The sequence below is a fragment of the Microtus ochrogaster genome, chromosome 7 (genome assembly GCF_000317375.1).
Source record: "Microtus ochrogaster isolate Prairie Vole_2 chromosome 7, MicOch1.0, whole genome shotgun sequence".
NCBI classification, from domain to species: Eukaryota; Metazoa; Chordata; class Mammalia; order Rodentia; family Cricetidae; genus Microtus; species Microtus ochrogaster.
Window position 1 is genome coordinate 32,498,341 of NC_022014.1, and position 27,879 is coordinate 32,526,219.

At 46.2% G+C, this 27,879-nt stretch overlaps 1 protein-coding gene across 2 annotated transcripts in view; it reads left to right on the plus strand.

Moving 5' to 3' along the window:
* The window catches only part of Shisa6 (shisa family member 6), a 302,821-nt gene extending 276,046 nt beyond the window's left edge, over window positions 1-26,775 (plus strand). The window contains exons 4-6 of one of the 2 annotated variants that reach the window (XM_013347424.2): window positions 13,952-14,008; window positions 18,382-18,534; window positions 20,408-26,775. In XM_013347424.2, the coding sequence (XP_013202878.2) occupies window positions 13,952-14,008; window positions 18,382-18,534; window positions 20,408-20,958 (761 nt within the window). In that variant the 3' untranslated portion in view covers window positions 20,959-26,775. The remainder of the gene's footprint in view (window positions 1-13,951; window positions 14,009-18,381; window positions 18,535-20,407) is intronic. The other variant, XM_026780443.1, reaches the window with a different exon arrangement.
* The last annotated feature ends 1,104 nt before the right edge of the window (window positions 26,776-27,879 follow it).

Below are 27,879 nucleotides of genomic sequence, written 5' to 3' on the forward strand. Positions count from 1 at the left end.
CACACACACACACACACACACACACCACCACCACCACCACCACCACCACCACCAAGTGCTTGGTGAAACAATGGAGATGGGATAAAAAATGACAGAGAGTGTCCATGGGCTTTAAGGTCAAGCTGTTTGGTACTCAACGAACATGGACCCTTATTTCTTGCCCACCCTTATCATACCAGAATTTCCAATAAAAAGGACAGAAAGTAAATATGGTGTGGGCGGGGAGGGTGGGTGTATCAGTATGGAATACCTTTTCCCTCAAAAAAATTTTTTGAGGATTTCCTATGAGATCGCATTGTCCTCTCCAATGGCCATTTCAGTTGAAACATGGCTATCAAAGCGAGTCAGCCACAGACGAGGATTTTACTATAGTCTTTCTGAACTGTCAGGATTCAGAACCAAATGCAAATCCTAAGGCTGAGAACAACATTCTTTTCCCATTCTATCAGGACATATTTTTCTCACATTATTCTACATCCTGCAGGCTTCTCCCATGTGAGTCTTACCTCTGAGCACCGTGGTCTCCAGAAACTCAGCTGAGTAGGCCGGAGAGTGTGCTATTCCTGCCTTGCCTAAAATAGTTAAATAAGAATGGGTGTGTTAGCAAAGTGGCCATGTTCCCTGGAGCAGGCAGAGGACAGTGCATGGATCTCTCTCCTCTTCCCTACTTACCATGATTTAGAGCCCAGAGAGACCTTTATTTCAAGCCAGGCATGGAGGAACATGCCTATAACCCCAGCACTCACAAGGCATAGGCAAGAGAATCAAGAGTTTGAAGCCAGACTGGGCCGCTGTAATGAGCCTCTGGATAAAAACGTCAGAGGAGGTGGCCTTCTCAGGGATATGGCAGGTTGGAGGTGTGAGGAGCCACTCTGAATGCTGGGTTCTGCTTGGCTTCTATACCTGAGATGGTTGCTGCACACAAGAGCCAGTAGGAATGGGTCCTCCAGTGAAGAAACAGAGCCAAATGTTCTTTACCCGTCCCCTTGGCATCTACCTTGTATGGCTGATCAAGTGTAAAGACCACAAATGATAAATACCTCAGTCTAGGAGAAATGTCAGAGTCAATTTGCTTCCTACTGTCTCTCAACCACATATCTCGAGCAGGAACCAAACAGGTTTCCACTCTTCAGCTCCTTCCCACAGATCAACTGCTGGGAAACAAGATCTTCACTGTGTCACTGATGAAGCCTCTCAGGACAGGACCTGTCTCCACTCTTCCATTTTAAACTTTTGGACTAAGAATGCATCTTTCCTGCCTTTGCTGCCACCCTTCCCCAGCACAGATCTCAGTCATCAAGCTCCATCCCTACTCCCGTGTCTTAGCCTTTCTTCATACAAAGAGGAGGCTCCAATCTCTCTTCTCCCAGTCCAGAGCCAACTCTTCTACATTGCCCCCGTGAAGTCCATTGGGCCTTTTTAATCATTCTTACTGCATCTAAATCTTCCAAACTATTTTTCATATTCTCTGTAATTACATATACATATATTCATTTGTCCATTAAAATATTTACCAAATACCTATTATTTACAGTTTGGGTTGTGACTGAGGCACCTTCACATCTGCCCAGTTGCCTGGTATAACAGCCTGAGTTAGTCATCCAATAGATGCTTAGAAGGTGAAAACACTATGTCAGAATTAGGAAACACAGATCTTGTGTCAAAAGAGATTGGATTCTCAATCACTTGTCATGATTAAGAGACAAGGTTTGTGCGCATACAATTACAACACAGTGTGGAAGGTGGTAAGCACCCCTGATAATCCATGGAGTGTGGGTTCACATTAAGGAATCATCCCTTGTGGGTAAAGGGACTGGAGAAGGCTATGATGGAAGAGGTGGTGGTGTTTGGGCTAGCCTTAAAATATGGGGAAAAAAGAATAAATAAATGGGGGAAAGGCATTGTAGGGAGGAAGAAACAGTCATGGCTGAGCTTTGAAGGAATGCATTTTTTTTTTTTTTGATTTTCTGAGGCAGGGTTTCTCTGTGTTGCTTTGAAGCCAGTCCTAGAACTCACTCTGTAGACCAGGCTGGCCTTGAACTCACAAAGATCCATCTGCCTCTGCCTCCTGAGTGCTGGGATTAAAGGCATGCGCCACCACTGCCCAGCCTTGAAGGAACTCTTAAAAGACCAGTAAGGGGCTGGAAGGAAGATGAGGGGCAAAGGCCCCCCACTATGGTCACCTATTTCCCATACCATTTGACTCATTGTTTGGAAGCAGTGCTTTGCAGATAGTCCCTGGGAAAGGAGGACTCATTACTTAGCTCCTGGTCTTAGATACCTAACTGCACTTCCTAGAAGCATAGCCAGATTCTTTCAGGATGCATGGTCCAAGCGAAGGCCCAGAAAGGCTACCAGGAAGCTACAATTCCCCATGAAAGGGAGATGCTATGATGAGGGGTTGCTACACAGCTCTTGACTGAGTTGGTCAACCCTGCATACAGGTGTTTGTGGTGTAAATGGTAATAATACATATTTTTTTTCCTTAAGTATCAACCATTTTTACCAGTTGGCAAATCTAAATCCCCAAGAAATTCAGCTCACCAGGAGAGTCCTTATGCAAACATTCTAGAAACCTGTTGGTATAGTACAGAGTTTAAGGTCACTGCACCGGAGACTTGAGAAGCAATTTTGGGTCCCGCTTCAGCCTCTTCCTGCCTGTCCTTGAGCAGTTCTGTGCCATTGCTAAAAGGGGAATGGGCTCAGTCTGTTGTGAAGTTGCAAGAGCGTAACTTTTATAAATTACAAAAGTGTCTGTCACAACAAATAGTGACTGCCACGAAGAAAAGACACGGGGACCAGAGAGAGGGTCCACGGTGAAGAGTACCAGTTGCTCTTCCAGGGAGCACACAGATGGCAGCCAACAACCTTCTGTAACTCCAGTGTCAAGGGATCCAACATCCTCCTCTGGCCTCTGCAGGCCCTGCACACACATGGAACACAAACATACATGCAAGCAAAGCACCCACAAAAAGTTCTTTAAAAGATTTTCAAAGAGAACATGCTAGATGGTGATGATGAAGATGGATGACAGATAGACAGACAGACAGACAGACAGACAGATGATGGGCAGATAGATAATCTTTGTTAAATCACAACCAAACTCTGCTTATACTGGACTAGCAATGTGTGTGGTTTCTGATGCCAGCCACCAGACTTAGAATTTCCTCCCATTGATATTATAATGTGTATAATAAGCATGGAAATCAACCATGTCAGTAAAGACCAGATATTTCACTTCCTAGAGGGGAATATCATAGTGTGTCAGATACATTCCTAATATTACAGGGTAGATGATGCAGGTCCTGGGGTGATGTGCTTTGTGCCAGGGTGTTTCCAAGGCTCCCCGAGTGTTATGCATTTTTGAAATGTCTAATGACATTGTTCGTTCCACTTATTTATTTATTTATTTTTAGTTATACATTGAAATATTGAGTGACTTTGTGCTACCCAGTAAAACACAGAGGCTTAAACTAGAGATGCGGAGTTTGGAGGGCAGAACGCCCAGGTGAGGGTGAAAAGAATCCAAAATCTACAAATGAATCCCACAAGAATCCCACTTTCAAGAGACTGGCATAGGCCTTAAGCCTCCGTAGGGAACCTATTTAATTGGCCATCCTGGGACAGTGACAGAGGTCAAGTCTAATGTGCCCTCTCACGGTCTCACAGGTCCACCTCCTCACACACGTGATGCTCACACCTGATCCCACTTCTAGGCAATTCCCAGACATTCCACAAGCAAGATGTAAGCAGCTCAAGTGGACACACTTGGGGCTGCCTCAATGCCAGGAGGAGGATTAGCTCCCTGGAGCTGAGCAGAGGATGCTAAATGCTCCTTTTGTGGTGATAACAATAACCACAAGCCGAACAAACAGCCTGAGCATCTCTGGATACAGAGGAGCCCAGCTACCCTAAACAAGTGGATCACAGCAAGTGGCAGGCAACATTTCCCAAGCAGACTTAAAGTTTGCTTTTTTTTATTTGAATCTGGTAGAAAACACAGTGTTTCCCCCGTGTGGGTATGGCAACTCATGCAATATCATCTTTTTCAGGCAGAATGAAAATCCTTGCCAGAATAGGGAACTAAACAAACCTACTAGGGAGGGGCTCACAGGCTAGATCCTCAGGAGTGGGATTGGAAAAACACTGTATGAGACACTAACTAGTAAGGAGAAATGGAGATTCGACAAGGGCATCCTAATCAATGAGCTCATGGTGTCATTGACAGCCCACCTGTCCTTGGAGGAATCCCACATTTTGATGCCAACACTTACAGCTTGCCTCTCATGAGATCTCATAATACTAAGATGAAAAATGGTTGCCCTGGCCTGTATTAAAATAGCAACCAATCCCCAATAACTGCCAAGTGTGTTGGCTTTAAGGTGGAAAAAGAGCATTGCCTGACTCCTCTATATCCTGATGTACATAAGGCATTATAAACTATAAAAACCGGTCCAGACAAGTTCCCACTTCGGGCCTTAAGGAGACAGTAGATCACAAGCAGGAGAAATCACCACCATGTTTTGCTGCCTCAAAGAACTGATTTGTTTACTCATTCTATCATTCAAATATCCACACGAGGACCCCAAAGAGCCCAGGAGAGCTAAGGTACAAAGGAAGATGTGGGATTCCTCCCATCCCTGTCAGTTTCCAGTATTAAGAGTTGAGGAGAAGAGCCTTGGAGGCAGAAGTGTTTAATCACCATTGAAAGAGTAAGGAAATCAGATGGGGAAATCGCAATGCAATGCAAAGCCAAGCATCGCACGCCGTGCGTGGTGCATAGTGGCGATTCACTCCCTTCTTCCAGACAGCTGAGAATCGCCATTGCCTCCGAGGACCTGAGCATGGCTGTGGGAGGAGATGGCAAGGGTTGAGAAGGCACAGGCCCATGAGGGTGGAAGGCATTATCAGAGATTAGCATTGAGGGGGTGACAGGTGGAGGTAGAGCAGAGTTCCTGTGAGTCCCTGGAGTGCTGGGGGAGGTGACATGAACCAGGACATGGGTGCTAGCTACTTGCCTTAGTAATCAGAACAGGGCCAGAAGTGTTTTTCTAACAATTCTTTGTCCTGCCAACGTTTACACCTCTTTGGTTTTAAGCAACTAAGCTTTAACCCCCGGGGAGTTTGTTGCATTTGCAGACTCAAGGCCAGATTGACAGTCACGTCTGAGAAACACTTTCTTAGCAGTCATACAGGCACACCCTAAAGTGGCAGGACCTGGAACAAGGAGGAGATCCAGAAGTTGCCAGGGCAGTTCCAGAATGTGGTATCAGGACCTAGCCTCCATCCATGCTGTATTTGTTCTGTCTTCTCAGGATCCCATTGATCAAGCTATTCTTTATATTTTACGTTGAGTCTGTACCCCTCTCCCAACTGTCCTGTGACCCACTGAGGAGAAATCCCATTTGTTATACTTAGGACTGAATTACCATTTAGAGTATCTAGTCCTCCAAATACCAAACGACCTCTCTTCTTTCAAGTTCTGGAGTGACAGTCAAGATCAGCCTCAACGGCTCTCCCACCCCTTTCCACTTCTTCCAGACACACAAGCAAATAAACGCTTGCACACAGGTACGGTCATAGTGTGTTCCATAGAGAAAACTGGCCACTGCCCTTAGTCTATAAACCAGTGCCCGTGCTGGGAAGTTCATGGTTAGCTCCATCAGCTTTGGCGGCAGAGATGAGAGAAGAAGGTTTGGTTCTCAGTGGCCTATTCAATTCTGCCAGAGGTCCACCTGCTGTCAGTGGGCAGAAGAATCCTCCCCCTGATCCCTGCATCCTTCACAGAGCCTCCAGCTCAAGTGGAGGCTGTTTTTTTTTTTTCCATTCTATGGTCTCGTCAGTGTATCAATCAATGAGGCCTGGCCACTAATTAATTGTTATGCTTTCCTGTCCCATCTATCGGGAAGGCTGGTGGCCCCACTGGGCACTGTGCCAGGACTCGGGAACGGACTAAAGCAAGGGGAGGAGGAGAAGCGGATGGATGAAGAAGTGGAGCTGAGATCAGTTGTTAAGGCTGGGGAGGGACAGAAAGCCAGATTTAGCAGACTGTCTACACATCCCCGGAAGAAGAGCTCCTGGCAAAAGTGGGGATCTATCAGCTCTCATGTGCTGTGTACACCACGAATTCTGCTTTTCTATCGTCTGCACAAGCACTGCTTCCTACATGCCTCAGACCGTCACGCTGGACAATACTGTGATTCTTGGGGTGCACCAGAGTAGCATTTGTCAGTGATAAAAGGCCTAGGGAGGACAGTTTTCCCGCCTGACTCTCCAAGTGGACACCGACCTTTCTGGATCACTGGAGGGGCTGCCTTGTACCATGGCTTTGGGGTGAGCTAAATGAATAGCCAGTCTCTGAAAAGCTGGGAGAAATTAACCCCATGGCATTTCCCTGCACGTTATGAACCCCAGCTGTATCCCTCAAAGATGAGCCGGCACTAATCAACTTCCCCCCACCTTGTGTACTCGGGTCTGGACAGAGCTCCCCACTGGGTCCAGAGTATGAACCTCCCTTGTGGATTTCCTGCTCACATCCTTGAATGTAGCCCACACACTGAAGTCACCTCAACAACCCAAATGGATGCATATGTGTTTCCTACGTGCACCCTGCTCCATGGTCAGATAGCAAAGACCAAGTTTATGTAGCTGAGCTTCTGAAGCTTTCAAAAGGCAGAATATTTATCCAAGAGAAGGATACAGATCCAAAGCTTATTTGGCCAAGAACCACCTCACTTCTCCCAGGGTCCAGGGCATGTCCTGAAACCCGAACATTAAAAAAGCAGGTAACAAAGGGGGTCAGAGCTACAGAAAACATGATTGTCTAGGAACTCTGCTGGAGAACTCGAGGGATTTGTAAGTAGCATGTGCACTGATAGACTCTTCAATATTCCAACTGTTTAAATGGGTGAAGAGTCTGAAATGTAAACACAGATCATATTCCACCTGCATACATGATCAGTGATTTTTATCAAAAGTTTTGAAAACATCTTTAAGTTACTTGGGAGAAAAATGTACAGCCAAAACTTTCCCATTGCATACAGTATCTCTTTGGCCTGAACATCAAGGCCTCCAGGCTACTAGGGAGCTGGAGGGTAACTGAAACTTTCTGGAACATAGGTATGGCTGGCATTGCTTCAGTGAGAAGATTGGCAAATCTTTTCCCATAAGGCAATTAAGAAACAACAAGTGAGCAAAGTTGGTACAGTCTTTTTTTTTTTTTTTTTTTTTTTTGGCTCCAGAGGTTGACAGTGGTGGATAAGTCTAATTGTGAGCGTGACTGAATTAAGTCACGCCTGGAGGACTAGTAGAGGCACAATCTGATTTGGGGCTGTCGGGTGGTGATGTTTCCAGAGAAGACCAGCAAGTGGGAGTGAGTGAACCAAGCAAAACAGTTCTGCTCTTTGTGTTGGTGGTCCCTGCAAACAGCTGGAGAGAACAGACAGAAGAGAAATCTCTCTTTTCTCCAAGAAGGGGGTCTGGTTTTTCTCCTGCCTTGGCATTAAAAACTGCCTTCTTTCTGCTCTTGGTCTCCAGAAATGACACCAGCAACTCCTTCATGACCCTCACCATCCCAGGTTCTCAGACTTTTGACCTTGGATTATACCAATGGCTGTCATGGTTCTGAGACAGTCATCTTAGAATCTAGCATTTGAGCATTCCAGGGCTTCCAGCCTGCAGACACCCCATCTTGGAACCTCTCAGATACCTACTATAGCTGTGTGCCAACCCTCTCCAATAGGACTTATGTACAAAAATCTGAAGATCTTGTCTCTCTAGGGATCTTTAAATAAAAATGCGCTGCCAAAAAAAAAAAAAGCCAACCAAACAAACAAAACCCAATAATTTGAGTAACATGTTTCCTTTGAAAACAGCTGGAGCTCAGGTAGGAGCCATGAGTGCTTAGTATCCATAGTCAGTCTTGTCTTGGATTTATTCTCCTTTCCTCAGTTAGGACCAAAAGGCTACAGTATTGGGTAGGTTGTGAGCACTAGCATTTGTGCTACTGTAGTCTACAGGAGGGGCTCACTGGCTGCCACTCTTTCCTCTCATCACCTGGAGAAGAGCACCTACGCCATTCCTGGAGGTCTTCTCTTCCTAAGTAATAGTGGTCAGGGTGTACTGGGAGGACCTACTTCTGGTGCCAAAAGAACTGGGGATGTAGTTCAGTGACAGAGCACTAGCCTACTAAATACAAGACCTGCCGTTCAGTCCTTGGCATTGAGCAAAGTCAGCTAACCAAAAGCAAGTGCTGAAGAAGTCAGAAACACCTGTCTGGCCAGAGCAGCTAAGGTCCCTAGAGTTGGGGGGGGGGGGTGCAGAAATAAATTATAGCAGTAGGAAGTAGGACTCTTGCTCAAAGAGGGACCACTGTCAGTTATCAGGGCAAACCAGAAAGCAGTAAGGATGCAGGCGTGGGGTGTGTGTGTGTGTGTGTGTGTGTGTGTGTGTGTGTGTGTGTGTGTGCGTGCCCGTGCCTGCATTCTCCAGAGACAAGCTTAAAACAACATGATACAGAAAGGTTAGCTATAACAGAGTAGGCAAAGTTTGTCAGGCTAATGCAAACAAAAAAGAAGCAGAGCTGGCAATATAAATATCAAATCAGGTGAACGTACGGGCAAGGGAGGCACTGAACAGGACAGAGAGTACTGTTGTCTGGGGGTACAGGGAAGCTTCACAAATAAAAAAGGACATAAGCGTCAGGAGCATTTTGCATGGCAAGGTGTATCTCTGGAATGTAGGAACCAATTCTGTTAGGAAGCCAGAAAGGAAATGACAGGAAAGCAAGAGCAGCGGGGGACCTCTCCACACCTCCTCTGCCTTTGACAGATTAAGTAGGTGAAGAACGAATTAGGGTATGGAGGGCCTGAATAATGTGTCTCATGCGTCTGACTTAATGGATAGATGTCAAGTTTGTACTCTAGGAAATGAAAATACACCTTGTCTTTTACTGCCTGTAAAGCATCCGTCAGAACTGATTTTACACGCGCTCACAAAGGAAATCCCAAGAAGCCCCAAGAAGTGAAATTTGGATAGGCCCTGTTCTCTGACCATGGCACAATAAAACTAGAAATCAATGGCAAAAGTTCAAACCCGCAATCCCAAACACTTTGAAATTTAACAGCGCTCTCCTACCTAACTCTTGTGTCAATGAGAAACCAAGGCTGCAATTCCAGATCATTTAGGTCGCAATAGCAGAAAGGACACTGTGTGCTGACTCTTACGGGATAATGCCAGAGATACGTTCACTTGCTGAAGACCCGACATTATAAACAGAAAAGACAGAAGATGAATGGGCTGGAGAATCAAGCCCAGAAATTAGAAAACAATATCAAACCAAACCAAAGACAGTAAAGAGACAGGGATAACCAAAAGATAAATATTCCAAAGAATAAAACAATAATTTTTAAGATTGAAGTATGTACTGCCAGTGAGATGGCTCTTTCTAAGCGAATGGTTATGTGAATTAATTGTTAATCCAAAATCATTGTGTCAATCCCTGAAAATTAGAGAAAGGATATGCCTTTATCTATAGAGGATTTTTTTGGGGGGGTCAATAGTTGTAAGCTAATAAAGTTTAAAACGTCCAATAGATATTTTATTTTTTATTCTATGTGTATCAGTGTCTTGCCTGCATGGAAACCCTGTATGTGCAGGAGGGGGCACTGAATCCCCTAGACTGGAGTAATTAGGCAGTTGAAGCCATACAGGTGCTTGGAATAGAGCTTAGACCTTCTGCAAAACTATCAACTGTTCTCAATGGCTGAGCCATCTCGGCATTGACATTTTAAAGAAAGATAAAAAACAGCAAATTTAATTTAGAATAAGAAAACTAGAATGAGTGAGTGAGTGAGTGAGTGAGTGAGTGAGTGAGTGAGTGAATAATATTCTCAAGTATGAGAAGGCAGTACACACACTGATTAGGATTTAGGGTCTAGCACCAGCTCCAGACTCAGCTCCTGGCTCCAGAACTTTGAACAATCTCTTCCGATCTCTGTTTCCTTATCTCTAAACTGATGACAACAGCAGTATCGACCTCTACTCATGCAGTGATAGACACACAGAGACCCACAAGATATACACAGACATACATACACACACATACACTCAACAGATCCACAAGATACATACATAGACACACACAGAAACAGGCACACAAGACAGAGATTCACAAGATCCACACAGAGACACACAACAGACAAACACAGACATGGACACATACACACACACAAACACACACCATCAGATGTTTCTCCTATTGCGTTCCTCCAGAGCCCCTAAATAGCCAGTATTTCAAATGCTGGATGAGTAATTTCAAAGCACAAATAAAGATGTGGTCCTAGTCGCTTCACTTCACAAAAGCATAATTTTAATACAAACCATAGCAGTGTTAGCACAGAAAATCCAAATTCTTTAGGAGCATATGTGTATACATATATAAGTTCAACGTGAGCAAATGAAATCCAGCGTTGCAATGAAAATGAAACAAATGGGTCGTGTCCCAGGAAGACAGGAGTGCTTCAGCATTAGAAAATCGACCATCTACCTTGGCACACTGGGAGGCAATTGATGATGTGTTGACCCAAAAACTGTAGTTATTAGCCTAAGGAAATAAGACTCAGCCAAAGACGGTGCTCAAGGTTATTTGAGGTAATGTTATTAAATTCCCAAGCAATCCAAATACCCAAACTGGAAGAATACTCAAATATACTTAGGTTATACTGTGCTTAAACAAATAGATTTTGCTAAAGTGACATACACAAATAAAGGATAGACTATCCTATAGGAAGGACTTTGATGAAATCGTAAAGCTATGCTTCATTGATTATTTCATACAATATATTCATGATGTTCATTAAACAAAGAAAAGATTAAAATAATATGTACAGTGTACAGAAGCTGCACATTTTAACATACGCATTTATGTATATGTGTGTCCTGTATACAGAAGACTTACATAAATATGCAGCTATGCAAGGACAAATATTGAGCTGTCCCCTTGCTCTTGCTGGCGTAAAAATGTTGCAGTGAGTAGTCTTCACATTTGCTGCTTTGCACAAATGTGAAGATGAAACCACCATCATGTTTTGATTCCTTTTAAGCATATTAATCTGCATGAGAAAATGACACACACACCAATTATTCATTGTAATATTGTTTAAGTGTGTGTGAGAGAGAGAATGAGCATTCACAGCCCTTTGTGAAGAGGAAATGGAACAAAATGTCACAGTGGTTATTTTAGGGCAGTTTAATTTTCATTTCTGTACTTCATTTGAAATGCGATTCCTTAATGCCAGCACACACTATAAAAGAGCAAATATTTAAAAAAAAATTACTTTCAGTGAGTCTTAAACAAGGAGCAAAACGCCAAACGTATCTCAAGTCAAGTCACTTAGCTGATTTTGACTTCATCTTTTAATGCTGCAGTAAAGATTACAGTTTGGGGAGTTTCATATAGTGCCTGCCTATGACAGGCCAATAGTATAAATTTATTTGACTCCTCTCCCTAGTCGATATCACTTTAAGGATTAGTCAAGAAAAAAGATGCATGTGAGAATAAGGAAACCTGGAGGACATTATGTTAAGTGAAATATGTCAGCTGAGAAAGACAGATTACAGTGTGTTCTTCCTGTGTGTGGATGCCGAAACAGTTGATCTGAATATTGAATACTGATTGCTAGAAGCTGGGAAGTATGTGGGGGAGCAAGACAAGACAGAAGCTGGTTAAGTTCTAGGGCTCCACATCACAGGTGGGGGTGGCGAGTGCCATTCTCAAGGCCTGTTCTGTATTTTATGACTAAGTAGAAGAGATGAGCTTAAAGCTTTCAAACATAAAACAGTGACATGGGCATGCTAATTAATCCGGATTGATCAGTTCACATTGTATACTGTGCGCCCAACTAAGTACAGTAATTAATTAAAATTACAGAAAGAATTCAAAAAGAAAAAAAATGACCTGAATTTAACACAGGTCATGGAGTGTATCTGGCTATGAGAAATGATTCCCTAAATGTCAGGTATCCAGCACCCTTCCTTCTGTCACAGGGACTCTTAAGATGGAAGATTCAAAATGTCGCCAACTGCCACTCCATCCATCCAATCTGGATTCTATTTCTTGATATTGGTACGTGGTTTTAAAATGAGAAAATAAACCACACAAGCAAATAAAGAACAAAAGTTGACCCCTTCTTTGTCTTCTCCCTATTCTGATAAGGCTTTTCATTATGTAGCCCAGGCTGGCCTCAAACCCTCCCCACCTACCTCAGCCTCCTGAATTTTAACATCACAGAATCCCCATACAGTCCTCTCTACTCTCTCTCTCCTCCCTGCCTCAACTCTCTCCTCCCCCTTTTCCTTTGTCCTCCCCCCTCTTTCTCTCACATGAAGAGGAATTTTCTCTTATTGCTTAAATTCAGGTTTAATGCAGAATGGATTCAACTTTTGACATCGTTTTTTTTTTTTTTTTCTGGCTGTAACTTAGTCTTTCTCGAGAAGGGTCACTATGAGGAATGCTAGCCTGCTCCCCAAGCTCCCACCCTAACTGGATAGTCTGTCAGTTTATTTGAAGGACCCAGTTTCAACAGAGGAACTAAGCAATCACTGAACCATTCTGGAATTGTGGTGTGTTAGGAGGAAGGAGGACAATTTGTCTTAGAAATGGCAGAAGAGAAACCATCGTTAAAAAAAAATAATAACTTGTGGGCCTGGATCCAGGAGATTATTATAGAAGGCTTTGTGTTTTATTGGTTATAGAGGATAACAGAGAATTGCTAAGATGACTGACATTTAGAATTCCAAGCTCATGGGACATCAGTGTCATGGGCTGGAACTTGCGCTTTGGAGAATAAAATGACGAAGTCACTTTGGGAAGGGAAGAGATTTCAAGGAGCTAGAAGAGGTGCATGTGTAGGTGAAGATCTATCCCGCAGGCTGCACACGCTGATTTGGAAGTGATCCTTTTAGGGAAGAAGGTGGAAGTTATAAACCAAAGCCTCAGTCTCCATAAAGACACCTGAGCCCAGCAGAGCCCTGATATCCAGAGAGGAGGAAAGGGAAAAGAGTGGAGAATCTAGGGGGTGAGGCCAGGAGTAGGGAAGACATTCTCAATAAGATGCACTGAGATGGAGACCAATACCCCAGCTCTGCAAAGATAGGAGCGCTATGACGCATAATTCAGGGAAAATAGCGCCAAGATCTCATGGCTTTCCTCCCTTTTGTTTTGGCTAAAATCGGATGCATGTACCAGTGAAAAGCGAGACTATAATGTTGTGTTAAAGCAATATCACAGTGCTGGAGTATACTTTAGACGCAAGCCAAATCTTCATTCAAACCATTTTAGAAACCCTTGGAATGCCCTGAACTCTGAGTATTGGCAGCCTGGCTCTATTGATTTTATTGTTCATTCAATCTAAGTGGGCTTCTGCGTGATGAATAGAGGGCTTGCTTTTGAGCTACCAGGCTGTGTCAGTTAGCCAAGAACCCAGGACTCCTGAACTTAGACATGGAACAGAGCCGAATGGATTTCTGCATCTCAGATGTAATCAGATCTGTATATAGTAAAAGAAGAAACCACTTCCCCTTTGTAGTGGGCTGTATCATGTATGTGTCCTTGTGAAATACTTCCCCATCCTCCCTCACATGAACTCTAGCATAGCCTCTATGGCTACTCAGCCAGATGTGTGTGTGTGTGTGTGTTTGTGTATATGTGTTGTGTTGGGGGAGGGGGAGTCACCATAGTGACCAAAGAAGCCTGATGCAGTTAGAGGGAGGCAGAAGACAGAAACAGCAGGAAGAGTGTTACCAACCTAGTATATTGCTGCAAGCCTTTCTTTTTAGAAAAGGCTTCCTTTGAGTGGGAGAAAAACAGAGGCGAGTAAAGAGAACTGTTGGGGTGTTGAAGAGCCAATAGCATTCTTGACTTCCTGTCAAATGTCTTTTCTGTGACTTTCAGGTGATCGTCAGTTTAACCATCCGATCTTAAGCAGTGCTACCCAGACCCCTACGCACGGTGAGAGCTAATTGAGCATGCCCTGCATTCCACCTGCATGCCAAGTGGCTCCATTCTAAGGATAGGAGAAGGCGGTGGAGCCATGCCCCTGCCCTTCTCCAGGCCACACAGCTTCCCTCTTCCTTTGAGACCATTGTTCCCTGGGTGTATTTGTCTTTGACATCAGAGTGGTTTTCCTGACATAAAGAGAAGGGAGACCCTTTCCCAATCCATTTAATTTGCACTCTCCATCACTCCTTGGGTTCACAGATTCCATCTGTTTGTAGCAAGCAGACTAATGTTCTCCGTTGCCCAGAGCCATTCTGAATCATTTGCAAATGAAACAAGACTTGGTCAAGCTTTATTCTCTGGACAGAGAAGAAGTTGACAGTTGTCCATCAGAGGAGTGTGAGCAAAGGAACTGTGTGTGTAGCAGGGCCACCTTGCCCTGTCAGGTTCTAATGTCCTCCCAGAAGACCACATCTCAACATCTGGAAACCTAGATAAAAACTATTTGGAGTCTCTCTCAAAACTCAGTAGAACATTGGACAGCCATGTAAACCTGTCCATCATTTTTGTCTCTTCACTAAAAGTTTAACAATTGAATAATAATAACCAATAGATATTTCCCAAGAGACACACTCAACACAAATATAAACCTGAAGTCATGTCTGACAGTGTACAGACTTAGACCTACAATCTCATATGCTAAGGAAAATGACCCAGGAGGATTACAAACTCAAGACCTATTTGGGGTAGAGTTAGTTCAAGGCCAACCTGGAAAACTCAGTGAGCTAGTGTCTCAAAACAAAAACAAAAACTAAGGGTACAGGTCAGTGATAGCACATTTGCCTCACATGCACAAGATCAGTATTTACTCCCCCCCCCCATTTCAAGAGAAAAACAAGATAAACGGAGCAACTCACCTGGCAATGGGATTACCACTCTCAAGCCACATTGCACAGCACCTTAGCACAGAAGTGGAGCACATCTGGATGAGGAAGAGAGAATGAGGTGTTTCGACATACCCTTCCAGTGCTTTGGGACGCCTGTCATGAGAGCAGGACCGTAATTGGATGTTTCTGGGTGTAAAATCTAAGAAAACAAAGAACTGAGACATTGTAGGGATTAGTTAAAGAGGGTGATGCCAGTTGTAACACTGATGGTGGGGACAATAAGGAAGACAGAGAGCTGGGACATCCTGAAGGAAGCACTAAGAATATGTAGTCACTCAAAATTTATAGCTCGATGAGAACCAATAAAGACTGGAATGGAGATCTGAGAGTATTTGGAAGAGTGGAGGCTTGGCTGTGGATGCTATCCAAGGAATAAGAAAAACAGTCAGCGGGCAGGAATGGAATTGGTGATAGTGAATTTGAATCTGAACTTACAGAACGTGCTATGATTGTAGAAGATACAAGAAAAACATCCCGTAGGTAGCTTAAAGTGGGAGCTAAGATGTTCTTAGTAATCATTAAGAAAGTAACAGAAGACTTGAAAGTAGGGGATATCCATGCAAGAATTCTGAAAAAGCAAAACAGAAGGCAGCGCATTAGCTGGGGAATGCTGTCGTGATTAGGAAGTGGGAAGAGAAGCCAGAAGAGGCAGGCAAGGAAGGCCCCCACTTGTTCAGTGACGTTCTGGAATGAACCACCACTGAGCTGAGCCTCCTCAGGAAGAGCCAGTACAAGCATAGACTCTTGAGTACAAACAGAAGGGCTGTTCCCTACTCCACCTCTTCCTGTCTTCTCTCTCTCTCTTCCAGCTGGTATAAGGAATTGGGATAGAGAGGCCCCAGTTCCTGTCCTTAGGCAGCTTGCGACACAGTTGAAGTAGAGCTTGCCTACATTCCTTTCTTTGGTGGTACCCTTTCCCTTCAAGGAATGAGTAGAACAATTAGGAGAACAGCGAGGGCCTATATCTGTGCAATCAACCAAAAGGCACTAACTAGGTCCTCATTTTGGGCCACGTAACATGAGAGAGACAGGAAAAAAATTAGAAAGCAGGCCTACCGGTGCAAAGGTCTCTAAGGTCACTGGAGATGAACAAGACCAAGTCAAGTCAAATCATTAAAGACCAGTGAGACACGAAGCAGAGTGTAACCAACTGAAGGGAGATGGTATATGGGAGAGCAGGTATCATTGAGGAATGGCAAAACAGAACGAGGTCACAGTCACCAGCCTTTAGTTAAGGGAAAATGTGTTAGAGAACAAATAAAGCATCTCAATAGAAGACAAGGGGGGGGGGGAGATAGAGAGCTCAGGCAAACACAGCACAAAAGGCAAGGCGGTCTTGACTCAGTGGGAATTTCAGGATAAGCAGTAGATGATATTATGTGGGTCTACTGCATTCAGATAGGGACACTGAGCAATGACCTCAGTGAGAGAAAGGTGCCAAGACGCAGAGGGAGCCCTGTTCTTCTCCAGCATGGGGAGAGGAGAAGAAACAAGAAGTGCAGATTGCTGGTAGTTAACCAAGGGAGCAGCGCTCTCCGTTTCATGCCCACCCTACCTCCTGGCATCTGTCCTGGCCCATGCCAGGGAGGCTCTCTCTGTACAGCATGTTCTGATCTCTTGGGATACAGAGCATCCCTCACCCCCTCACATATGCACGAAGCTGGCGCAAACACCAGCTTATTGGCTGAAATCCCCTGGCTCAATCCCCAGTTCTGGGGGTGACAATGCCGGCATGGAAAGAGAGAAGCCAGGAGTTCCCATGCCCGGGGCAATCCTTGGATACGGCCTAGGGACAACAGGATTCTTGCGGTCTATAATGTAATGCTTTGTGCCAAGAAGTGTAGAAAACCGTAACATCTATCCCACCTTGGAGCTTGCCCCTTCTTAGAACATCTTTGGCTTTAAGGAGTCCCAGACAAAGAGGATGGATGGATGGACTGCTATTTCCTCGCTACATCATTTCTGGGAATGGTATCACTATCTCCCTGGAAACCAACTGTTGATTTCTTTTTATGGCTCCTCCTCTCATGTCAATCAAACATTAAGGCATTGTGTCTCCTTCCCCTGGACCACCATTCCCTTCAGACCCCCATGCTCCCTGCTTCCTCCCTCATTCTTTCTCCTCTCTTGTGCTTATCCTAATCTTTCCTCCACAGCCCACTCAGCATGCGTATACCGTCATCAGCTGTTCACCATCTCCACTTTTCTTGACTCTTTCCCTGGGCCTGACATGAACCACACTCCATTGTGTCTCCGCTAACTTTGGAATCTTGGGGTCTATCTCAGGGAAAATGAGAGAAAAGAGGAAGGACACGACAAGCAGATTTTGCTCAAGTTTTTTTTTTCCTTCTGGGGGCTTAGAAATTATGAAGACAGTCTCTGAGAAGGGGCTTAAAGTAAGTAACAGTGGCTGTGTGGCTCACAGAGGCTTGTCAAGTGTGGAGCATAGAGAGGCCCAAGGGTGCTGCCCCAAAGATGCATGGTAGCATGGGTTGAATGTGGATTGGAGCTGCAATGGAGTTGGGTTCTGTCTCCAGCTCCTCCCTGGGCACTAGAGTTGCTCTAAAGTCAGACTGACCAACTAGCAGAATGGGTCCGCCTACCACTACATCCATGTAGACATGGATGCGTTTATGATCCATGTAGTCGTAGTTGGGGTTCCTATTGCTGAGATAAAACACCACAACCAAAAAAAAAAGTGGGGAAGGAAAGGGTTCATTTAGCTTACACTTCCAAATCATAGCCCCTCATTGAAGGAAGTCAGGACAGGAAGTAGAGGGGAAACCTGGAGCAAGAATAGAAGCAGAAGCCAATGAGGAGTGCTGCTTGCTGGGTTTACTGGCTTGCTCTTTCGTGGTTGCTCAACCTGCTTTCCTACACCATCTAGTATGATAAACCCAAAGAGAGCACTGCTCCCAGTGAGACAGACCCTCCTACATCAATCACCGATCAAAAAAAAAAAAAAAAAGCACCCCACAGACTTGCCCACAGGCCATTTGGCAGAAGCACCTTCTGAATTTTAGTCTCTCTTTTCATGTGACTCTATCTTGTGTCAAGCCGAGAAAAGGCTAGCCAAGACAATGCTCTTTCATTGCACCTGGTTCAGTTTTCATCAGACAGACCAGTGATGTACCCGGAGGAAGTTGGTAAGTGTCCGAGTTGAATCCTCAGGGACTGATCAGTAGCCATGGTAGCCAGAGGAAGCTAAGACAGTCCCTTCCCTCAGAATTGTTGACAAAAGGAAAGAGAGCAGACACACACACACACACATGCATGCACACACGCACGTACACACGCACATACTGAGTCCTAGCACAGGAAAGCAGGAGGGGGGGTCGTTAGTCAGGAATGGAGCATAACGTGGAGAGGAAACTTGGACACCCTGGCCTCAGCTACTTCCACCTTTATGTTCACTAACACCATGCCCTTCCTTTGCAGAGAAGCCACGGATGAACAACATCCTGACGTCGGCCACCGAACCCTATGATCTCTCCTTCTCACGTTCTTTCCAGAACTTAGCCCACTTGCCTCCGTCATATGAATCTGCCGTGAAGACCAATCCAAGCAAGTACTCGTCTCTCAAGAGGCTAAGTAAGTCAAGGCTGGCTGGAGTTGAGGTCTGTCTCATAGGTCCCCAAGTCATCCTCCTCTGTATCTCTCTCTTGACCCATACCCAAGGGACCAGGTGTAGCCTCCCAAGAAAAGGAATGAGTTGTACATCGGATGAAGAGAATAAACAGAACTCTTTCTTCTGGTCCCCTGGTCCTGAGTTCACCCTTGTCAAGGTTAAGAATGATGCTGTAGGACCCTGAGGCCCCCATCCTCTATAAGCTGTACTTACCACTCATGTACCAGCTTGCCACTAGCCTGTTTCAAACTATGGGCCTTCCTGTGTGTCATTCCTTGAAAAAGAGGTACCAAGGGCCCAAAGAACCGTTCTAACCCAGCCAAGACCATCTCAAGGACCTGAGTCTCCACCCTTCTTAAGTTCATACTTCCATTTTGGAACTTAGGTTTAGTTTCTCTTCACCTCTGCTGTGTGAGTCTGAAATGGCTATTGGCATTGATAGGTTTAAGGCATTCAAATGTCAAGAAAGTGCATTTAGGAACATTTTTCTTCCCTGACCTGATCCTTATAACTTCCTCTCATTACCCTATGAATGAGTCAATACCCCTGCTCATGTATGTGTGTGTGCACTGGTGTGTTTGTGTATTGGGGATGCTACACAGAGCTCTGTATATGCTAGGCAAGCATTTGACCCCTGACCTACATCTCCAGTCCTATAAGTCATGTGTGATGGCTGCCCAACTTCATTTAGCGTGTGGGCATGTACTTCAAGTTTCAGGGTGACTCATCATGATAGAAGCTCAGCCCAAGTCCATCTCAGCCATCTACAGAGAAATGCTGAGTTTCTCTGACAACACTAGAGCATCTCTGACCATCTGAGAGGTCTGGTGGATGCTCCGAAATGAAAGAACGGGGTTCAGTTGGCAGGACAGTCCCCACACCAACCCTGAGCCCACTGAGGGGCAGGCAACTAGGCAATGAGTCCCAACAGCTGTCTGGAGGAGGCCTCCTTACTGAAATCTGGGACAATGCAGCCTTGCATGTGCCCTGGAAAGTCAAGGATCCATAGTGCAATTCTGAAAGAACACACTAGAAAGACAGGAGCTCCAAGTATCTAAGCAAGATGCACGTACAATTTTGCTCCAGCCTGCTGCCTGGTGGGCACAGGGAGTAAGTGTAGGCTGGTGATATGGCTGTGGGGGCTGGATGCCCATGTGTTGGTTTCCTGTACATTGGTTGTTACTCCAGAGAAGGTGTTACTAGGTTCCTAGGTTACCAGTGAAGCTTTCCGCAAATGCCTCCTAGATGCACATCCTATTTTATTCTAACAAAACCTGATTCCGTGCCCAGTTTTCATAAAGTAGTGCTGTAGATATCATCTGAAAGCCGTCAACTCTACCTGGGTGTTTTAGCAAAACCAGGAACCATTCTTCTTCAGAACCGCATGCAGCAGGTGCAGCAGGCAAGCCACAGGAATGCCTTGGGCTTGCCATCAGCTCCACTATGAGTTGGATGGGGAAGTCATTTAATAGTCCCCCCAAAGTGATTCCTGAAAAAGAAACAGAATCTGGGGGCCCACTGGAGATACAGACCCTGGGGTGCAAGTAGTTAGTGCCCCTGAATCAGAACCCACCCACCATTCACAAGCCCTTAAGGAGTCCTTTGTATGAGCAGTGGAGGGGGGAGTTAAGGTCACCTGTCTGAGCCCCGCCCCCACCCCTCACCTACTCTACTAACAAAAGGCTTTTGGTCCTGTTATCCTTGAAGATCTCCAAGTCTGTGGTTGAGGAAGAGGCGTGTGCACTCCCACCCCACCCCCACACATGCACCTACCTTACTCCCTGAAGCTGCCCCATCTCCCTACTTCCTTCTTTCTGTCTTCCTGTCTTCTTGCAGCTGACAAGGAAGCTGATGAGTATTACATGAGGCGGAGGCACCTTCCAGACCTCGCAGCCCGTGGCACCCTCCCCCTCAACGTCATCCAGATGTCTCAACAGAAGCCGCTGCCTAGAGAACGGCCACGTAGGCCCATCAGGGCCATGTCCCAGGACAGGGTCCTGTCCCCACGGCGGGGCTTGCCTGATGAATTTGGCATGCCCTATGATCGAATCTTGTCTGATGAACAGCTGCTCTCGACAGAGCGCCTGCACTCCCAGGACCCGTTGCTGTCCCCAGAGCGGACGGCCTTCCCAGAGCAATCGCTGTCGCGGGCCATCTCGCACACGGACGTCTTTGTGTCCACGCCAGTGCTGGACCGCTACCGTATGACCAAGATGCACTCCCATCCCAGTGCCTCCAATAACTCCTATGCCACCCTGGGCCAGAGCCAGACGGCAGCCAAGCGCCATGCCTTTGCCTCCCGCAGACACAACACGGTGGAGCAACTGCACTATATCCCGGGCCATCACACCTGCTACACAGCCAGCAAGACCGAAGTGACCGTGTGACCGGCAGCGTGGCCGGGCTGCTTGGCAGAGCGAGGGCAGGACAGAGCAGAGCAGGGCAGGGATGAGGAGCACAGAGTCCAGCCTTGCTCTCCTCCCTTCCCCTCCCCAGTTTCCCCTATTGGAACTGGAGGTGGGCTGCCTTTGTCCAGAAAGCCATACCCCTAGGGACATGGCGCCAAATGCCTGGTCCAACAAGCACAGACCCAGGCTACAGAGCTCTTTCTCTCCCAGTAGAACCCTCCCCCAAGCGAATGAGAAGAGTGGTAAGGCTCCAGTCTTTCCTACCACCTGCGCCACTCCTTCAGTCCCCGCCCCCGCCCTCACCCCTTCCAGGAGACCCAACCGAAGGTTCTCCCAGCCAGTGGACCCTCCCCGTGAAGGTAATCCGAAGCTGCCTGAGTTTGAACAGCCAGCCGGCCAGCCAGCGGGTGCAGTCAGTGGGCTGACCGAATAGACTACTCGGTCTCCTTCCTGTATCTAGAACCGCATCACAGAAATCTCTTAGTGCCTAAAAACTGCCTGCTCGCTCTCAGCCAGAGAGCTGCTGTGTTCATAAGCACAAAATGATTCTCTTCTGCCTGCTGGAACTCTGGTCTCTACCGAGCGGCCCCTCCCTCGCTGAGCCCTGCAGCCCCCAAAACAGGAAGGGTCCTCTTCCTTTAGCTGCTTGGTTGCCCCTGCCTCTGTACTGTGGGGGCTGTGCTCTCCCAGCCTTCACTGTTTCTCCTCAAACCTCCCTGGGGCTTTAGCTCTTGCCCCCCAGAGAGGAGTAGCGATGGGTTGCCAGGACTTTAGAAGTGCCTTGGCAGCCATCGGATCGTCTCCCCACTCCCTCCAGGCCACTGGGTCTGAACTAGGACCTCCTCTCAGGCCTGCCTTCCTTCACCCGAGCTCTGCTCCCAGGAGGCCCCTGCAGTAGGCAGAGAGCTAGGGTGGGGAGGGCCACTGTGATGCCCAGGATCTCAGGGGCTCACCATTCCCATTTTCTAGGGCTCTGTCTGTCCCCACCCATGAGCCTCAGGCAGGATGGAGGAAGAAGTTTCCAGACAGAAGAAGCTTAGCCCTTGAACAGGCAGGAGCTCTCTGACGTGGTCATGCCGGATCCTGTGCACGCCTTTCCACCATTTTGGCCCACTCCACAGCCTTTTTCTGTTTAGAACTCATTCTCTCTTCCTGTGTTCCCTCTCCCACCTACCTCCCCACCTCACCCCCTGCAGCTCTGTTACTTTCCTCAAACCAGTGGATCCAAGGAATCAAGACCCATTGACAGATGCAAATGAATAATGGTGTCCCGGGATGTTGTTCTGGGGCCACATCAACCCCTCCTCCTTGTAGGGGCACTTGGGCACATGGTAGGGGCACCTGGCAGCTCCACTGCCAGCCCACCTCAGCCCCCTCTTTGCCTCTAATCTGAAGGTGGACAATGTGTGACCAACTACTGGGAAACTATAAATGAGAGCAACCCCGCTCCCCCAAGATTAGGAGGAATCCGCCCCCCCCCCAAAGGGCCAGGGTATCTTTCTGGTCTGGGACTGGGGAGAATCGGCCCAAGACCCCTTAGGTGGAGTGACCTAAGAAACGGAACTATCACTTACCGGACTCCAACAACAATGTCCTAAAGTCAGATTTTATGTGCCCTCAGTTCTGCATGGATATGGCCCTTAAAAAGCAAGGTGGTAAGAAATTTGTATCTGTCCTGGTCATTTTTAATCTAGCCAAGTCTACTTCTTCTTCATGAAGAAGTCCGTGGGCTGCTTCCCCTCGCTGCTTTGAAGAGCTGCAAGCTCTCCTATACCCTTCTTCAGAACCCAGAAGGATGGAAGCTGGAGTTTCCAAAGGCAGGCCTTAGCCTCCCCACTGCCTGGGTATCCCTGGGACCATGGGGCCAGGAGTTCCTTGGTCCCTGCTTTTCCTAAGGGCTGGTTCCCATGGGTCTATGAGTTTTGGTTGCAGAAGGTAAGGCTCAAGGGAAGAGAAGAGCTCAATCCAAACAGAGAGTGGCTCCCTTCCAGAAGCAAAGGCATGTCCCACTGGCTCCAGCCCAGCCCCCTGTAACTCTCTGACCCTTAGCTAACCCCTTTAAAGGCTGTGTGCTACTGGGGAGGAGAAAGGTTGAGATTGTGGTAGGCGAGAATCCCCTCCCAGGTGTCTGGACATCCCCTGGAGAATCTTCAGATGGCTATTTAATTCTCTACACCTTGGGGAACAAAATCTTACCCCAGGCTCTTTCCCCACCTTGGCGCTGGCAAAAGCGTCTGTCTGTCTGTCTAGCTTCCTCTCTGTCTGTCTGTCTGTCTGTCTGTCTGTCTGTCTGTCTCAGGGGTTGTCTTATCAAACTTATTAGTTGATTTCAAATTATTTCTCTTCCCTGCCTTACCATCTTCTGGTATAAAATACCTGGCATCGGTTATGTCAGAATGCTTGCTTCTCCCAAAGGATTTTTCTTCGGCTTCATCCTCAAAAGGAGAGGCATAATAACAGAGACAGAAGTCTATAGACTAGTCTGATCCAGTTCCCTACTCCAAACTCCGGAAAACTGTGTCTTAACTGCAACATGGAAATACACGATCCCTCCTCCAGTTTTGCATGACTCATTTAAATTACCTGTAGCCAACCATGATCCAGAAATATTAACATTTGTCTTAACTCTTTTGAGAGTCCACAATCACACAGCATTTATTATGGTATATTCTTATAACTTGTCCTATTTTTCTGTCAATCTCTTCCTGTGCCTAATTTACAAATTAAACCTTATTGTATGTGTATGTATATGAAGAAAACATAATACACATAGAGAGTCTTGTACTGTGTGGTTTCAGGCACCCACACCTTGTATCCTTCGGTGACAAGGGAAAACCACTAGATCCCATCAACTCACCCATCACTCCAGAACCAGCTAGCTATTTGGCTATATGAACTCACTTGAGAGTGTCTGGGGCTGGAACCCAGATGTCACGGCTTCTAGCCCAAGCAGGCTGGTGTTCTCTGTGACACATAGAAGGGCCATGGCTCCCTCATGATAAACACTCATATCCCAAGCAAAGGAAACTCAAGATTTCCCTCTGTCTGCTTTGTTTCTTCGTGCATGTCTCCACGGCCCTGGACTAGGTGTGTCCAGGTCTTACTTGCCCCAAGTGTTCTTCCTGAAGGCTTCTTACCACCCCTATCCTTCCAGCATTCCTTTCTCACTTCCTCCAGTGAACTCATGACTCCATCTGTTCGTGAGCCACAAAAGCTTGCCAATAATTCCTTAACCTCCTAACTGGACTTTGATCGTCAGAGTTCCCCCCAGTGTCTTAGGCAATGTGTTTCCTTTAAGAAGCTCCAGTTCTTTCCCCAGCTAAAATCTCTCCCTTTCTTTCCACTTTCACTCTTAGCCTTCTGTACCAGTTTCCTCTGGCCTTCCCCGTTTCCCTGTCCACTCATCGACCTTCCTCCAGTCCTAGTTTCTTTCGCCTGGACCTGCCGAAGTCTCTAGTTTTGAGAATTGGAGTTCTTGATGTAAAGTGTGGAGGATTCTGACATTCTCTGAGTTCTTCATTTGCTTCGTTGGCTTGTTACACTCACTCACGTGGGAAGTGATACCCCAGGTGTGAAGCCATGGGGCCCACCCCATCCCTCTGATCTCCGAAAGGGAAGGGAGAGAGCTGCCTGATCAGAGGTACCATGGCCAAAAGATCAGCTTTGATTCCTGCAGCTACCAGATTCAAGAAGCTCTTGACTCAGACTGCTGCTCGTCCAGAGTCTTCTGCGCTGGCCAAAGATCCATCCCCTTTGATGCCTGTAGCTCTTGCTTCTGTTCCAACACCCTTCTTCTAGTGAACATCACAGCTTTCCCTTCATCCAAAGACATGACTCGTAAGTCTCCAAGGATGGAGGAGCAGTCATCCCAACATCTCTGCCACCAAACTCAACCCATTGCCTTTGGAGAGCTCTTAGCTGTCACCTGCTTCATCTCTCATTCCTTCCACAGATGTCTGTGGACTGGACCCAGTATCATAGTTTGAAAGGGCTGCCCATGACTTGGGCCCTAGAAGGCGCCTACTCTGAGAGGAGCCGGCACTTTAGCTCCCACACACATCCCCCTGCCATCCTTTCTGAATCTGAGGAACTGTGAAATGTTTCCAGGAGGCTTGCTGTGCTTTAACGAAGTATTTTCAGGACGTAGGAGTTATTTTTATAAGTGATGCATTTTGATGCTGGGTTTAACATGAAAGACAAATCTTTCTGATCCCTCTCTTTGATTTTGGAAAGTGGCATATGAGAGAGAGAGAGAGAAAGAGAGAGAGAGAGAGAGAGAGAGAGAGAGAGAGAGAGAGAGAGAGAGAGAGAGAGAGAGAGAGGATTGAGGCTCCAGAAACATGGCTTCTAGGTCTGGCTTTTGTCTCCATCTTGCCCTGTAACTAATGGGCAAGTCACATTCCAGTTCAGTGCCTCAGTTTACCCACCAATAAAATGAGGGGTTTTGACTAGATGAGCCCCCAAAGTTTCATTCAGCTCTAGGGTTTTCATTCTCCACCCTTTCCCTTTTCTACATTCATCCCCACTTCAACTGAGCTGCACCCATCACACTCTGCCTGCCCTGTGGCAGCATCCTCAGAAGCCCTAGACGGCCACCAGACTCCTCGCCAGATGCTGGGTGGAAGGAACCAATGGGCTCAGCCACACATGGATACTCTTGTTTCTGAAAGTTAAGGCCTGACGACTCAACAGGTTGCTAACTGTGTGTCTCAGAAGCCTCTCATGTAAACATCCCTAAACCACCTGGGTGTCTGTTGCTGCGAAATTCTGAGTTTGGAGTTTTCGTTTTTGATGTCCTTATAGCTGGAGGGAGGTAACTCTGCTTTCAGAGAGGGGACAGGCTGAAAGAAAAGGGTCTAGATGTCTGATCTGGGCACAGAGTTCATATTTAAGGTCAGATGAGATATTCGTTTCATGTCTCAAAGGAGCACACTTGGCAGAGGCTCTGTGTGACAAGGGGTGCCATTATATCCCATGCCACAGCATGCATCCTGAAGACCACGTCAGGATGCTGAAACTCCATCCCAACTGGAGAGGACCAGGCATCACCACCTGGGCTGCTGGGAGACAGGTTCTCACCCCATCCCAGTATCTTTGTGGCCCCTCTTTGTGATACTGTCCTCCTCCCCATGAAGGCTTGTGAAGCACCAATGGAAATTCCAAGTCCCAGTCGTCTAACCCGTCTTGTAAATCGCAAACACATTAACCTTCCATCATTCAGAAAAATAATGCTGTGTGTTTGCTTGACAGCCTCCCTCATGTGGGAGGAGAAGACCCTGCTCAGCTCTGCTGCCAGCCCTCCGACGACCCTCAAATGCCACTCCATCAAGAGGACCCATTCATTTGCTTCGTAGTGGCCAAAGACATCTCTAGTCCTGTAAACTCAACTAGACATTTTGTAGTAAGGAATTCTTGAAGTTCTCTAATAAAAGGCAATTCTTACTGTAACATTTTTAGTTGGGGACACAATTTCCTAAGGGGGGGAGGTTAAGGAACATTTTTACTCGTTAGCTGGATTTATGGATTCTATGTTTATTATATGGAAGCATTATGAAAAGTACCTTTCTATCCATACCTCTGCAGTTTCTCCATCACTCACATGGACCCTTCCCAATGAGCAGTGCCCCCATGACTGCTTCTGTACAAATCTCATCATTCTCCTTCGCTGTCAAAGCACACCCTCCATGTACTGTACACAGAGATTGCTTTAGTGAGATTTAGTCTTAAGGATTTTTTTTCCACTTTTGTCAGTAACCAATATTTATGGATCAAAAGAATAAAGGTGTTTCAACATAACCTGTGTGTCTTAAAGTAGCTGCATGCTTATAGAGTTAAAACCAAGGTCATACCAAAAAGCGAGGAAAGATACGGGAGATCACTGTGGTCAGAAGAAGGAGCAGGGATTGACCACAGACAGTTGCTAGGGAACTTTAGGTGTGATGGGATGTTCTCAAAGCAGATGTGGCCAAGCTCAGTGGCACACATCTGTAATCCCAGGATTCGGGAGAATGACACAAGAGGATTATGTGTTTGATGTCAACCTGGCCTACATATCAAAATGTTGTCTAAAAAAATACCAACAAATCAAATCTATGTTTTGGTGGTGTCTGTGGAACTACATAAGCTCATGGAAATCACCGAAGTGCAGATTTACAACTGTCCTATGGTATAGTATACAAAACAAGCTTTTTTTTTAAGATGGGAAAGAGGAACGCAGAGAGGTAAACCCAGGCCTCTGTGTCACCTGAAAGCAGAGCTGAATTTTCTAGTGCTGGCCAAACACATCTCCTCCAGGGCCATTATTATTAGATATCGGGTCTCAGTTTTATTTTCGCAGTAGTTACCATGGCTGAACAGATTAAAGGTGGCTAAGGATCCATGACACCTAACCCAGAACATCAAAAACCTGCACCATGAAAACTGATTCAGATTTGCAGTTTTGTTCCAGGCTCTCTTTCTCTGGATGTGGCTTCGATATTATTTTCTTTGGCCTACGCTCACGTTGTTGCTACGGTTATTTGTTGATCACCAGAACGTAGAAACAGACTGAACAAATAAAATTCTGCCCGTGAGATCATTTATTCTACCCCATGAGGCAGCGTCTCTCTAGTTTCTAGAACCCAAGGTTCAGCATACTCTCTTCCCAACCCTCCAATGCTCCTGTAATCAAATCCTTATTGGAAGCACTGGGCTGATATTTTAAAATCCTCAACCAGACCTCGTGGTACAGGTCAACAAATCTCAAGTACTCAGAAAGCTGGATCAAGAGGATCAGAAGTGAGTTCAAGGCCAGCCTGAGCTACCTGAGACATTCCAACCTAAGTCATCTCAATAGTGAGTATGAATCAATTGACTAATTGATTACTTAATTGGCTAAGACCATACCTCACTGATGATAGG